The sequence below is a fragment of the Glycine max genome, chromosome 5 (assembly GCF_000004515.6).
Source record: "Glycine max cultivar Williams 82 chromosome 5, Glycine_max_v4.0, whole genome shotgun sequence".
Lineage (NCBI taxonomy): Eukaryota > Viridiplantae > Streptophyta > Magnoliopsida > Fabales > Fabaceae > Glycine > Glycine max.
This window is the reverse complement of record NC_038241.2, coordinates 37,078,380-37,093,987: the sequence shown is the minus strand read 5'-3', so window position 1 is coordinate 37,093,987 and position 15,608 is coordinate 37,078,380. Positions and strand designations below refer to the sequence as shown.

The following is a 15,608-nucleotide window of genomic DNA, read 5'->3' as shown; positions in this document are numbered from 1 at the left end:
AATAAAAAATATATCTTAATCATTAAAATATTAAAAAATGATCATATAAAATCATGTCATGATTCCGTAACTAAAGACGTCCAGATTAAAAAGTATGTATATATTATTATAAACTCTCTGACATTTGACCTGATTCCGGGTTAAAATGTCAATTCCATAAATTTATCTATACAATTTGAAGAAAAGATTTGTCTAGGGACAATAAAAAAAAATGAAAAAGCATAAAACATTTTATATTATCAATAGCAAGCCTTTTACTGCATCATTATTATTATATTCCTCTTAAAATTTTGTGCAATATTTAATTTAATTGTTGCTTTCAACTCTTGAAAGTATATAAAAAATAAGTTAATTGGAATATTATTAGGCTCTTGCAAACCATTTAGGACGCGGATTAAGGAATTAAAATAAGAACTTTTTTAATGTGTAAATTATAGAAGAACGTAAAAAAAATAATCAAGAAGAACATAATTTTGTATCTTTCATTAAAGAAACTTTATATTTTTAGTTACTTAACTAATAATGGTTTTTGAGCATTTGTTAACATTTATTATATTTATCAAGTATTAATTATAAGTATAAGTGTTAATTATAATACCCTTTGTTAATTGAGTATTAATAACTAAAAAAATTAAGGTTATTTTTAAAATTGCAAGAATTAAAGTACTCTATCCATTCCTTTTTACAAGACATTGTTTTTAAACTTTAGTATATTTTTTTTATAAAACTCTTTTGTACATGTCTATTGTATTAATTAATTTTAGACCAAAATACCATTAATTAATTTAATTTATAAATAATAAATATTACAAATTATCTATTTCTGACTCCTATGAGAATAGGAGAATGAAATAATTTAGTTTTAAAAATTAAAACTCCACTGTTATTATTCTCTTTTCATACATTAGTTATTTAAGGATAATTTTGAATAAATAATATAATTACTGATAAATTTAATAATAATAACTAAATGATTAACTTTTTAATAAACGTAAATTAATTAATAATTTCTTATTATTAGGGAGAAAAGAAATATTTATTTTGACGACGTTTGGACGAAGAACTTTTGGACAAAGGAACTAAAATACTTTTATTTCTAAATGATAAGGCAAAAAGTGATTAATTTGAATTAAAAATAAATTTATCCTAAATTTTAAGATATAAAACATATTTATGACAATTAATTAATTCGAAATCGAATCATAGTAATTAAAATCCACTATTTGAAGATTTGACTATAGCCGCGTGCGTTATTTTCACGCCCCCCACCCTCCCTATAAAACCTCTTTTATTTTTTCATTCATTTATTTATTTGTCTGTGTAGTTGCGTTTCAAAAAAAAAACTTGTCTCTCCATTTTGAATCTGGATCCAGCGCCTTCTATTCAGCATTCACCACCCAAAGCCAAACCCTATTTCTCTTTCTTCCCTGTTTGGTTATAGCCAGCACAATGAGGAGAGGAGCTAAGAGAAAGACCAAGCAGGACCAAGAAGCCAAACACCACGCACCCGAAGATAACATGCCCAAAGCTCAGCCTCGAGCTAAACGAGCCAAGACCTCCAAGCCTCAATCCGAACCTGAGTACTTCGAAGACAAGCGCAACTTGGTTAGTTTAGTTTTTTGATTTCAATTCGAACCGTTTTCTTTAACTATATGCGCCGAACAAGAAACGCTGTGAAGAACGGAATGGAACGCAGCCGTTTTGTTTATTAAGAAGAAAATATTGATTCGGCGCTTCATTTTCCCTTTTTTTTCGTGTCTAGCTTTAGTTAGCTATACTTCGAAGTGGTTGTATTATATGTGTTTAGGTTTTTTCTTCTTATTCGTATCTGCATTGTGTTTTACTAATGGAAGATGGTATTTGTCAATTTGGATTGTGTAGGAAGATTTGTGGAAGGAAACATTCCCCGTTGGAACTGAGGTTTGTTCAATTAATTTGTAGATTTTTCTTCGTTTATGACTGTGCCGTGTTTTTTTTAACTGTTTCGTGTTGTAATGGCAGTGGGATCAATTGGATTCTGTCTATCAATACAAGTGGGATTTCTCAAATCTAGAAGTGAGTATTGGATTAGACTGCTTAGGTTTTGGTTGGTGTTCTGTTTTTGAGTGGAGATAAAATGCTTTATTTTGACTAATTGCTGATGATGTTGCGATTTGGGGGTGTGTTTTTTCAGAATGCGTTTGAAGAGAATGGCGTGTTGTATGGGAAAAAGGTTTACCTCTTTGGTTGCACTGAGCGTAAGTGGCTTGCAGACTTTGTTTCTTGTCATTTTGAAGGCGGCTGATTTGCTTGGTAGCCGTTTTCCCTTTATTATTTGGCCTTTCATTATCTTATGTTGATCTTTCTGACTGCAGCTCAATTAGTCATGTTTAAAGGGGAAAGCAAAGTTGTCTGCATACCTGTTGTAGTAGCTGTAAGTTGTCAAACTGGGCTGTCTACATAAGTCAGTGACCTGAACACTTGATGACCAAATTGATTCTTGCTTTTGAGTTTTTTCAGGAAAAATATACTGTTTGATTTTTGCAAGTATGCGATAATATGTTTCCTCTTGCTGTGATTTGTGTCTCTCCTTCTGGGGCATGGTTCTATGGTATATAGACTTAGATTAGATATTTAAAATCATATCCTTAATGCCAAGGTGTAATTTGGAAATGCCAGTTCATTGAATGTGTTTTGTTGCAAGTTTTACATGATGGAGCAACCTTGTATCACTTTAGATGATTTGGATATTTGTATTTTGATTTTAATTTTGAAAATATTCCAACATCCTTCTGCAGGTTGTATCACCTTTCCCACCATCTGATAAAATTGGGATAAACTCAGTTCAAAGAGAGGCTGAAGAGATAATTCCGATGAAGCAAATGAAAATGGACTGGGTTCCATACATTCCCTTGGAGGACAGGTATTCATCTCAATTTGTTTGTTTTGGTGGTTTCTTTTAAGTATGTTTATGAATCATTGCTTCTTGATCATCTCTAAACTTCTTCATTATGGTTTTATGTCTTCAACAGAGATAGCCAAGTTGATAGACTGAAATCCCAGATATTTATCTTGAGTTGTACCCAAAGAAGGTATAACCTTTTATTTTCTCCCCTTTGCAATTTTGTATTCTACAGTTTGTTTCAGATCTTCTGAATGGATTGTTCTTGGAGAAATATACATACCTTTATGTTATTGGTTATCTAGCTTAAATAATCTTTTCATTGTGCTTTTGGCTGTTCTCTGGTTATTTTTAGTCTCCATTTTCACTTCTCAAGGCAAAATTTGTAAGCTACAAGTCTATCGTTAAATTTTGTTTGGTGATTGCATCATATTCTTCTCCTGCATGTAGCAAAAAAACTGTAGTTTTTCAAGTAGTGTGAAGAATCTTCAACTTTCTGTGTGCTTTTCTGTTTCCATTCTCCAATAGATTACTTGCTTAAGTATTTATCCTTGGCATGTTCTATTCGTGTTGGTTTTTAACCCGAAATGCAGAAATAAGTGAGTAACGTCAGGAGTCTAAGCCTTATAAAATAAATGAGTTTGTGGATCCATAAAATCTTAAAATGGATGTTTGGGAAAAACTGAGTATTTATTTCACAGTTTATTTCCTATATGCAACTTGATGAATTGACCTTTTACTGTAGTTGTTGACATTTTAACGTAAAGCTTTTTACTCATGCACAATTTTACAGTTTGACCCCTATGTACCTTATTTATGAATATGACTGACTCATCTTACCTATGTTATAACCTGCGGTACAGGTCTGCTTTAAAACATCTGAAGTTGGATAGATTAAAGAAATATGAGTACTGCTTGCCTTGTAAGTCTACTGGCTTTAGAATATTACAATTGTTCTCATACGTGTATATCAGTTCTATCTAATACAAGGAAGAAGATAACGACATTTTATTAAATAAAAAAGTGAGAATTGTGGATTCTGGCCAAAGCAATTTTTTTTTATCAATTATTGATGCTTCATTTTGTTCAAGGCATACTGATTCTTCATCAGTTAGTATTAATGTTCCTAATATGAGAGTTTTTTATTGACTGCTATTCTTTCTGCAGATTTCTATCAGCCATTTAAGGAAGATGAACTTGAACAGAGTACTGAAGTTCAAATAATATATCCAGCTGAGCCAAAGCCGGTAATTACATTAATGAAGCTTTTTCCTAGTGAATTGACGGTGTTTGGATTTTTGGGATCCTTTTGTGTATAATATGGTTATGTAATGACCTTTCTGAATAAATTTTTCTTAACAAGATGGGCAGGTTAGTGCCCTGTTTGATTTTCTAATTTGTAAGTGTTTACATATTACTTATGTATCTTGTTTGCAGGTCTTCTGTGAATTTGATTGGGAATTAGATGAACTTGAGGTAATGAATTTACTTTGTGGTGATTGTAGTTTCAGATTAAGTCAGCTAGCAGTTGCAACTTTAAAATCATTGTCATGCTTTTGAAATCTTTGATAAAGCTTGATGTTATTATGCTGGAAATTTAAGGGACCAATTGGTGTGAGAAGATATTTTGTTTTTTCTTTTAGAATAAAATATGTTTTTGATCCCTAATAAATACCCAAATTTTGTGTTTGTTCCCTAATAAATTTTTTCTTTGCATTGAGTCCCTAATAAAACAATAATTTTGTTTTTGTTTCATGACTCTTTTTTTTTGTTGATAAATTAGCGAATTTTGTGTTTGCTTCCTATTAATTTTTTTTTTCATTTGTTATTAGTCCCTTTCAAAAAGACTAATAACAACTGATTTTTTTTATCAAGTAGCAAACACAAAATTTGCTAAATTATCAAGGAATAAAAATAAAAATTTTGGTTTTATTAGGAAGCAAAAACAAAGAAAAAATTTATTAGGAAACAAACACAAAATTCTAGTATTTATTAGGGATCATGAACATGTTTTAGCCTTTTAATTACAAAATGCTATCTTGTTTTCGTTTTCTTGTTTTCAAATATCTGTATACAAATCATTGTTTCCTATACAAATCTTTGAAAATAGGTAATAGTCACCGTTTGCTATACTAATCTTTGAAAACAGAAAATAATGTGAAAGTAAGGTGACACTTTTGTAATTAAAACTTTAAAAGTCAAATTAAAATATGAAAATAGAAAACATTTCTTTCTTTCCAAAACCAAATAACTCCTAATAGAGAGAGGGTAATAGTAACGGGCAATTGGAAAATCAAATGACAATGGGCAGAGGCCTCTGAGACTGCTTTGTTCTATATTTTGCAGGAGTTTACTGATAAGCTCATAGAGGAGGAGGAGTTATCAGAAGATCAAAAGGATGCATTTAAGGTACCAAATAATAGAAGGCATCTAGTTATTCCATAATTTCTGTATTTTTTAAGTAATAAGTTAGGCTGATAGTATTGTTTTTTTTAGGAATTTGTCAAGGAAAAGGTTCGTGAAGCAAAGAAAGCTAATAGAGAGGTACTTTTGGTGCTGTTGGTTCTGCACATTATGCTTTGCTTTCTGCTTGTTTTTTAAATACCTTTTTTACCTCTTGTAGGCAAGGGAAGCTCGAAAAAAAGCCATTGAAGAAATGAGTGAGGAAACTAAAGCTGCGTTTGAGAGTATGAGATTTTATAAGTTCTACCCTGTTCAATCTCCAGAGGCACCTGATGTATCGAATGTTAAGGTAGGTGTTTAGGAATTCTATTATTACTTTGTTTTCTTCTTTTTGATCAAAGGATGAATTCATTAGGACTAAGATGATTTCAGATAGTTAGGAGCATAGAATGTCCTCCTTTTATTTTAATAAAAAGAAGATACAAACTATGGAGAATATTAAAAAATCATTGATGAATTAAGGGTACCCAATCCCTCAACTTACAAGGGAAAGCCCTTTAAAAAGATCATGTGCTTTACACTAAAGTAGAAGCCAATTGCCCAATAGCCAATCTTATTTCAAAGTAGCCACTCTATTATTATTCTTTTTTATTTATGCTGCACATGTCTTATTTGATGTTATTACATTAGCTTATTCTCTGAAAATTGGTAATTCCTTATTTAAAACTTGTAATACATTGAGGGAGAATGGCGGGCTTCTTAGGTGTGCCTACATACATATGTGTGTCTGGAAAGCACTGATGGGAATAGATATTCAAATTCTCCTTTGCAACTTTGGATTGTTATAGTGAAGGAGTTGATGAGAGAAGAGCCCGTACTTTGTTAAAAAAATCAACTAGCTATTCCAAATTAGAGGAATGAAATCATTGAACTATTAGCTGCTATACTTCTGTGGAATTATTAGTTCCTTTTGCTTTTTTTTATCCCTCTTCTCATCAATCCGGTTCACATTTAATTTGGTACTGCTTACAAGGTAAAGAAATGGAAATGACAACATCTTTATGGTTGTAACTATTTTCTTCCCAGAATAAATATCCCTACTAATCTGCTTTACCACAAAATCTGTCTATTTCTTGGCATGTTGTGTAAAAGAACATAACCTTTGTGAGCATATATTCAATGAGTTAATAAAAGGAAGACAATTCAGGGTAGGATAGCAGCTTGATATAGAATATATCACAATTTGTTGAATTTCTGGTTTTGATTAGATGCATTTTCCTTGTACCTATAATTTACAGAGTATCATTATCTGTGTTTGCAGTCTCCATTCATTAACAGGTATTATGGAAAAGCTCACGAGGTTCTGTGATTGGCTCCAAGACAATAATGACAATTTTTCTGTGGCTTGTTTTGCCTAACACAAGAGATGTTTTGTTTATTATGAACTATGTAGTTCAGGAGGCAACCCCCTGGTGCCCCATCAAATTGTCTTTGACAGTGTAGTTGTCTAAAGTGACATATACCATGTAAAACTGTATGTAGGTCAGAGATCCTAGAGAAGTGAACTAGGTGTTGGGAGGAATTTAAGAGATGTTTCTGGCTTCCATGGTGAAGAGAATTTCTGAGGTTCTGGAGCTGCAATTTGGGTGGCTCTTGCATGTCTTGGTTTTCTCTTAGATTATTCTTTTTCCCTTCAAAATTAGATGTACGACAGTTTTGACTAATAGCTAAATGAAGAAATCAATTCATTATTGTTTCGTTTAATGTGGCTCAGTTGTGAAAATGCTGTTTATAATATCGTAGCTGCTATGAAAATTTTCTTAGTACAATGTGACTTGAAATAGGTTAGTTAATAGTTCTATGATGCTAATGAAGTTGCTCTTACTTTTAAGGGTAGAATTTCAATACATCTATCTCGATATTTGGGCGTTTTGTTCCTGTTTGCCATTTAAATCAAGTGCTTGTTTAGGTTGCTGTTAGATGTAATTTCAATGTGCTTTTTCCTTTCTTACTAAGTTGAAGTATGTTGTAATTTGTGCTATCAAATTTTCAATGGAAAAGCAAACATAGCTTAAATTGGTTAATTGTTAATTTTTACGATCATGTTCTCCCGAAGCTCAATTTGAAAAGCAAGTCTTGAGGAATTTCTGTTGTAGATGATATACCATAGGAATACATCTGTTTCAAAATAGAATTCACAAAGCCATGCATTTTGAATTACTGTCTCGGCTTAGAGATGGGACAGAAATCAATGCTCGTTTTCCAAATGTGGGCTAGTTATGTCTTTCTAAATATTCCAAGGGTGTTTGATCTAATGAGATATTTTTTACTCTTACTAAATTCCTTTGGTAATGAGTATTTAAAATAAACAATTACTTAAGAACAGAGTTAAAAAAACAGCTATCAGAATTAAAAAAAAAACAATTGCTTAAGAATATTAATGAGTATTCTTAGTACATTAGTTAACAAATCAAAGGTAAAAAGTTTTAATAATACACCTTACTGTTCATTATTAGATTGTGTTAACTTACCTCATAGTATACACAAAAATTGTTTGTTTATTTAAAAGAATCAAGCTTAGGTACCAGGATATTTATAATAAATCACATACACTTTACAATCGATTGAGTCATACTTTCTTGATTTTTAATAAAATATAGAGATGATTTCAATTATCTAGACCAACACCATCTTAAGATAATAATGTTTCTTACAATCATAACACTAATCATAACACTTTAATGACTATTGAAGAATTTGAGGAGAGAATACATTATATATAAAAAATGAAATCATGCTAGTGAAATTATTTTTGAATTTCCTCTAAATAAGAATGGCAATTGAGAAGTCTAGATTGTTAAAGCTTTTCTAATACAATGTCTTTTGTGCAAAACATAAAACGATTAGTTTTAATAAAAGTGTCTGAAAGTTTGACTTTGGAAAAACTTTTTTGGATAGTATTGTAAATATCTATATTATTTTAGTCTAAAACTTGTTTTTTTTACAAATTTATTCTTTTGCCAAATAATATTTTAAAGAAGCACATCATTATAAAACTATTATGATATTAATAAGTTTTTTAATTTTAAAATTTGTAACTAAAACTACCGTGATTATTATCGAACACATATCAATTGACATTTGTTTAATTTTATTAGTCAGAAAATTTTGTTATTCATAATAATTTTATCCTTGAACATAATTACTTTCAATAAAGAATATCTATATATTAAAGAGACAAAATAAGTTAAATCTCAACTAATTTAACTAACTAAAATAAGGTACATTATTTGAGCTGACTTTTATATGCAACCTAGGAGTCATGTTGAAGCTGAAGTAGATTTTGTTAAATTTCTTTTTATTTATTTATTAAAGTTATCTTACCCTTTTATTCATTTTCAGGCAGAGTTAGGCATATAAATCACATGTAAGTTATGTAAAATGAAAGGTTATGTAGATTAACATTTTTTAATCATGTTTTGTCAAGTTTTGGACAACTCTACAAAAAGTGAAATAAATTTCTACCAAATTTTTTGGACAAGTAAACCTTTTAGTTTATCTTTCAAAACAATCATTGAGTTAACTTGCAAACCTATTATTCATCTTTTAAAACAATTATTAAGTGGGTTTTCCACTTGTCCTACTGATTTTCCTTAAATACGTCAGACTAAGCATTTTAATTAACCTATTTTTTTAAAAATGGATTAACTTGCTTTGTCTTGTTACTGTACCAAACATCATCGATAGATAAAATGCACCAAATAAATTTTTTAACTAATTTTCTACACTCATTTGCTTATTAAAAGAGTAATTGTTCTTTAATAGCTTCATAATACAAATCATATAAACCCTTTCTTTTCAAACAATAGTTCTCTAAAGAAAGATTTGATCCGCTGATGATATACCATTTTCTACTAACTACTGCCAGATGTAGTTGGTCAGAAAGAATCACCCGGGAGAATGAAAATATTTCGATTCTTTCCTTTCAATTAGAGAGCTAATCTTCGAAATTATATTGTATTATCCATATAGTCTATAGAGGATTGATGCTTGAACAATGGACACTAATCAATAATCAACAAGTCTTATTTTGATTGTAATTCTTCACCTTCCTGAGTTGCCTGTTAATTTTTTCCATTAGTTTGTTCTCAAAAATTGTATGCAATGGCCATGTTCACAATGTGAGTTAAATAGGGTGATACAATGGTGAAAGGCTTGAATTAATTTGAGATTCGTTGATAGAAATGTGACTCTTTGTTCATCAGCACTTTATAAAGTTGCATTAATTCTGAATTGATGAAAAGGGTCCAAGTAAAAGAGTAAATCCAAGACAATTAAAAGCTGAAATGTAGACAAGTTTTCAGTTTTCACCTCTTCTACAATAAAAATTGGCAGCGCCCAAACAACATGAAGAAGATGAACTCATGGATTATCTTTTTTGCATCACAATCTCGTACCGTACGATACGATCTTAGAGAGATATTCTCGTGAACATTTTGACTTGAACACTAAGGAAGACTCATGTCACAAGATAAATACTACTAAACACTCCAAACTCCAATAAACTGTGTTATATATATATATATATATATATATATATATATATATATATATATATATATATATATATATTGAGTAACTAAATAATACTAATTTAATATATCCTCTCCAAGTGTGTGAAATAAATATTGTACCATTAGATATCAAGAAATTAAACTGATCCGTTCCCTGGTCTAGCTAATCAGCAACGAAAGTTATATCATAATAAAAATATTATTTATATATATTATACTATATGATATGATATAATATATAATGGGGAAGGGACATGAACTTGTTGGTATGCATATCACATCTACCATTCAACCCTATAACGTAGGTTGGGTGGCATCATTCTATTGCCACTTGCATCATGATCACCACTGACCGCACTTTGAGCAATGGAACTTTCTCTATAGCCATTGATCCCTCCAATCTCAGTGAAGCTCTTTGGAGCAGCCACTTGAGGCCCCACAGAATAGAAGCCACCACCACTGAAAGTGTTGAAGTCTGCAGCTTTGTTGGTTGCTGCCACAGAATGATGCAACTTGTTGATTTCAACCACCACCCCATCAATATTGGTTTGATGAGTTGGAGAGTGTTCTTCTTGTTTTGCCATAGAACTCTTTTCTCCCTCAGTTTCCCTGTAGTTGTTCAGGTAGAACTTCAAGGGTCCAACATAGTTCTCAAATCCTAGTGTTGTCATGGCCCAAAGAAGATCATCACCATTGATTGTCTTCCTCTTTTCCCTCTGGCACTTGTCTGAGGCCTCACCAGTGATGAAGCTTATGAACTCAGACACACACTCTTGAACTGTTTCCTTGGCTTCCTTTGAGATTTTGGCATTGGCTGGGAGTGCCCTTTTCATGATTCGGCTAACATTGGCTATAGGGAGGAACCTGTCTTGTTCTTTTGAGGAGGAGCTGTCTGAGATGTTACCAGATGTTGGACTTCCCACAGGACTTGTTGTAATTTGGTTTCTCTTCCCTGTCATGTTAATGGAATAGAATAGAGTCACTCACGGAATAAGCTAAACAATTGAGATTCTCACCTTCACCCTCTCTCCCTATGTGTGCAAGTGTAAGTGTGTACAAGTTATGCTTAGCTTAGGTGCTGCATGCGGCTTTTAATAAGGGAGGAAAAGATGGGGGATATAGAATGGAAAAGTGGAAAGGTGCTTTGATGTGGAATATTGGAAGAAAGCAAAGGGTGATTGATGAAGAAGATCACAAAGGGTGGTTTTTATATCGACTAGGAGGACCCCCTTGGTCATATAAAAAAAATGAAAACAAGAAAGTAAACAAATAGTACTTTTATAGTTTTATTCAATGACCATGAATAACTTTCAAATTTAAATCAAATACTAACGTAACACCTTGTCAGAAGTGAATTGGACCAGTTTTTTTTTTATGTATTGAAAAAAATGAACAAATAGATAGGGTCGGCAATGCTGATTAAAGAAATATCATTCTTGAATCTTGTGTCTAATTGGTCATGTGAGAGATTATTATATAGATTAAAGAAAATTTTTGAGGGCCAGAAGAGAAGAGACAGGAAGGTTCAAAGTTTAATATGGAACTTATTCATGAGTATAATGCAGTGGATTAAGTTGAAAGTTGTGGCATTGGTGTTTGGCAAAATATTTCGTATATATCCCATCTTTATTTAGGTACTTGGGAAAAAGAGAAAATGCTTTCCAGATAGATCAAGAACTAATTAACTAAATATCAAAGCCTGTCATTGTTTGAAAATTACAAGGTAAAATGGTGTTGGCTTTTAATTAGTTTGGAATTCTTAATCAGACCCCATAACGTGAATTATTCGTACTAGTGCATATGTTATTTTTGTACGGCTTTTTAAAAAAGGGGCTCGAAAAGATGAAGCAATGGGATATATGCTTTCACTTTGCCACGCTTTTGTGTTGCTTTGTCTCACTGAGATTCTTCCATCACATACATATTGCAGGACAGTATCATCTCAAGGCATCTCAGTCCTCAGTCCCCAATTTTCTTATTTTCCACCTGACTATTTCTTGAAACAATGCAATTAATGTGGAAATAAAAGAGAAAAAAAAAATTGCATAGACCAAAAAAAGACCCTTTAGCTTTTGTATTTCCCCTTAACGAATATGTCTTAAACTGGCTTGGTTCTTTGATCAGTTCCAACCTGTCAAGTCTCACCTGCATGATTCTGAGAAAAAAAATATCAGAACCTCACAGATTAAAGCTATCAAACAGGCTTCTGACACATGGAAGCTAAATCCACCAAGCATGTACTAAATATATATATATTGGACCGGCTCTTACGTATTGTCTTGGATATTAATTTGTTGTTAAGAGAGGTAGCTACAAGCTGCACATACAAAATTCAATTATTGGATGGGTTTGTTTTTGTTAAATAAAAGTTTAGGTTAATTGAATTTTTTAGGGTCACTGGGACATTTAAGATAGGCTTCAAGACCTAAGAGTGTACGTTTATATAGAAGTAATTATATATTAATTACAAGCAAATTCTTTACTTTAACAAGGAAATTCAAACTTACAGTCTTTATAAGTTATGAGTTGTATTCTTATCAATTAAATCAATTATTGGATGGATGGGACATGAAAAATGATTATTATGTGAATTATACTGTCACAATAATGTCTATTTTAGTTTGACAGAGTTGGAAATTAATAAGTCAAACTTAGAATTATATTAACAACGTACGATGATACGTGATCTAACGCATAAAATATAATACACACATAAAAAGAGCAAATTTGTCAGGATCTGAACTATTAAATGCGCAAATACAATTTAAAAATGACATCAAAGTAACAATTACGGTCTCTAATGAACCCATGCTAATTGGGGTCTGTGTCCAATTAAAGTTGATGAACAAAAAACGTTTCATGCAACCCTTTTGTTCCTGTTTATAGTTACAATTGCATGCTAGTGTTTTAAAGCTAGGGGCAATATTTCATTTTTAGATTCTATTCTAGCTGTTCACCAATCATCGATTTCTGGTTTCTTATTCTTTGGCTTCAAATATCTGCTGTTCGTTTTTCTTTTGCTAAACTTGTATGCTAGCTGTACTTCTGTTTCGATCCTTTTCTTCCACTAAGAACAAGTAAAGTTGTCTATATATTGCTCTGCATCATCCAGCCAATAGGCACTTATTTTAATTGGAAAATACTCATGCATGTAGGTAAGTTAAAATGATAATTCCAAAATCTTTGCCTAATTTTAGATACAAGATTGAGATGTTTATGGCATTCTTGTTGAGAACCTAATATGTAGTACAAGTAGTGGTCAATTGTGTACATGCATTATAAGCTTAGTTTTATTCTGTTCTGTAAAGTTTGAAAATAATTGTTTGCATTTGTTGATAGCTAAATACGTGAAGTGAGATTACATCATGATTGATTAAATATTCATATTATGTGTGTGAATAGTCTTTGCTTGTGCTTATGCTGGTAGCCTGAGGATTATTGACAACTGAATAAAACAATTTGAAGATATTACCACAATGGGTATATTTTAGTTATAATATATAAATTATAATATACCATTTGCAAATCTGTTTGTCAACTTGCCGGCTTTCAGAGAATGCTAGAAAGTCAGATAACATCACAATCAGAACTCAGAAATATGTTGAAGGGAGAATTAGGGGAGGATGATTCTAAACGTAATATTTATTTGTGAGAGAGCTAGTACAATTGCAGCAGGCCATTCATAATAGTGATAAGATTCTCTTCATCTATATACACACACTGTGATGCAATAGTTTTTATTTAAAAATTAAAAGATTCCAATATGGTAGAATATATTACGAAAAATATAATTATTTTTTGTTTAAAATTTCTTTTATTTTATTGTTTTATTTTTCTTATTTTTTTAATGTAGCTGATATATATATTGGTTTACCATTTCCATCGTCATGGTATTATTGTTGGTTTTTAACTTCTTCATAAATTTATGAAAAACCATAATCAAATTTAAATAAGCAATATTATATTCAAATTAAGATAATAACTCCATTATTTATTATGATATGAATAAGTTATATAGGCACACATATATAAGATAATATTATACTGTTATGAGATCAAACTACTCCTTGCTTTTGTTTCTTTTATTTTCACAGTGAACGTTAGACCTAAATTATATTTGGTAGTATAGGTAGCACGAGCCTTTCTACACGGGTCTCAACTCTCAACAAGGAAATTAATTATCTTGCTTTGGTCCTAATGTAGTCACTGTTTGTACAAACGCATGGTGGATAATGCCATCCAGATGTTAACATGAACAAATCGTTGCAGTTTGAGAAGATTTAAATAGGATTTTGAACCCAATATTTCATCGTGTTATTAGAAATGAATTGAAGGATTTTTAAATGAAAACGATCAGTTGTAATTTAGGTCAATACTCAGCATATATTTGAGCTGTGACGTGAGATCAATTTGTTAGAACGGGACCAATTATTGGAATTATAAAATACATCAATCAATTTGTTAGAAAGGGACCAATTATTGGAATATTGTCATTAAATCAATTTTGTCACCTCTCTCTCTCTCTCAAGAAAAAATTCAATTTTGTGATCAATCAGATATAACTTTTATATGGATGTCTGTAACTCAATTTTGTGCAAATTTTGCAAAATAAAAAACTGTATATATGATGTATTGTAAATATCATGACCTAGCCAATCAACCTACAATATCATAAGTAATGCATTAGGATTGTCTAAAACCACTTAAAAACAAGCCTTCAAACCCAAGGAATAATGAATACTTATAAAAAACATCCCATTTTCAAGCACCAAGCAGAATAAAAGTTATTGGATAGATACAAATTAGTAACACAAGTCACAACTCACTCAGCCATTTTCACAAATACTGGTAGCCGTATCTGAAAATTTATCATTATCACTCCAATGGGGTCAATTCACGCGATATAACTCGAACAAAAAAAAAAAAAATACATCACTAACCCATAAAAGAAAAATATCTGAATGGTTTAAAACATAAAAGCGACAGTGAATAACTTCGCAGGAAATATGAAAATTCATGTCAAAAATACATATCCAACACATATCCAAACACGCTGTAAATTATCTCAATTCAATCCAGTGTTTTATATTCTTTTAAAAAAATATAACCTTTTAAAATAATTATATATTAATAATAAAGCTTATTTTTCTAATGAATGGTATTTTTCAAAATATAATATAATATTTATATTATTTATTTTATAATATATATTATAAAATATATTTTAATCATAGATCGATTTAATTTTATAATTTAGATATATATATGTATATATTATATGGTATTAAAACTCAAATAGTATGACAATAAACTAGGTTAATTCTATATTATTTAATTTTGACAAAATCAAATTCCAGTTAAAATAAATGAACCTGATGGAATGGATCATTATTGAAAAACAATTTGAATCCAATTGAATGGTTGATATAATCAAATTAATAAATGGATATTCTCTCTTATTTTCAAATTTAATAAACTGTCTAATTAATAGTTCATGAATCATGTTACTAGTACTTTTACAACTCTGTCGTCTTTAAATGCAAATTCTATATAAAATATTTACAATAGATAAATTAGTGATCATTGACGACAGTTGAAATTGTGGTCCTGTGTATTTTATTTTCATAATAATATTTATTTAATTGCCTTTATTTACGAATATATTTGGCAATTCAAAAGTAATTGTTTTTATTGTGTTGTAAAAAACAATGGCTTATATTATTTATATAAACAAGTTTTATATAATTAAG

The 15,608-nt window shown here is 30.6% G+C and overlaps 2 protein-coding genes across 2 annotated transcripts; one reads left to right on the top strand and one right to left on the bottom strand.

The window, feature by feature from the left end:
- The first annotated feature begins 1,163 nt into the window (after positions 1 to 1,163).
- Positions 1,164 to 7,048, top strand: LOC100805080 (protein HEAT INTOLERANT 4). The gene is made up of 14 exons (XM_003525025.5): positions 1,164 to 1,605; positions 1,882 to 1,920; positions 2,002 to 2,055; positions 2,174 to 2,237; positions 2,355 to 2,413; positions 2,778 to 2,902; positions 3,012 to 3,071; positions 3,745 to 3,803; positions 4,049 to 4,128; positions 4,319 to 4,357; positions 5,228 to 5,290; positions 5,378 to 5,425; positions 5,505 to 5,633; positions 6,606 to 7,048. Exons 1-14 carry the CDS (start codon positions 1,450 to 1,452, stop codon positions 6,651 to 6,653), a joined length of 1,023 nt encoding a protein of 340 aa, XP_003525073.1. The 5' UTR covers positions 1,164 to 1,449; the 3' UTR covers positions 6,654 to 7,048.
- A 2,995-nt stretch (positions 7,049 to 10,043) lies between these two features.
- Positions 10,044 to 11,089, bottom strand: LOC100810059 (nuclear transcription factor Y subunit B-2). Its single transcript, XM_003524234.5, has one exon. It carries the CDS (start codon positions 10,815 to 10,817, stop codon positions 10,140 to 10,142), a length of 678 nt encoding a protein of 225 aa, XP_003524282.1. The 5' UTR covers positions 10,818 to 11,089; the 3' UTR covers positions 10,044 to 10,139.
- Between the last annotated feature and the right edge of the window lie 4,519 nt (positions 11,090 to 15,608).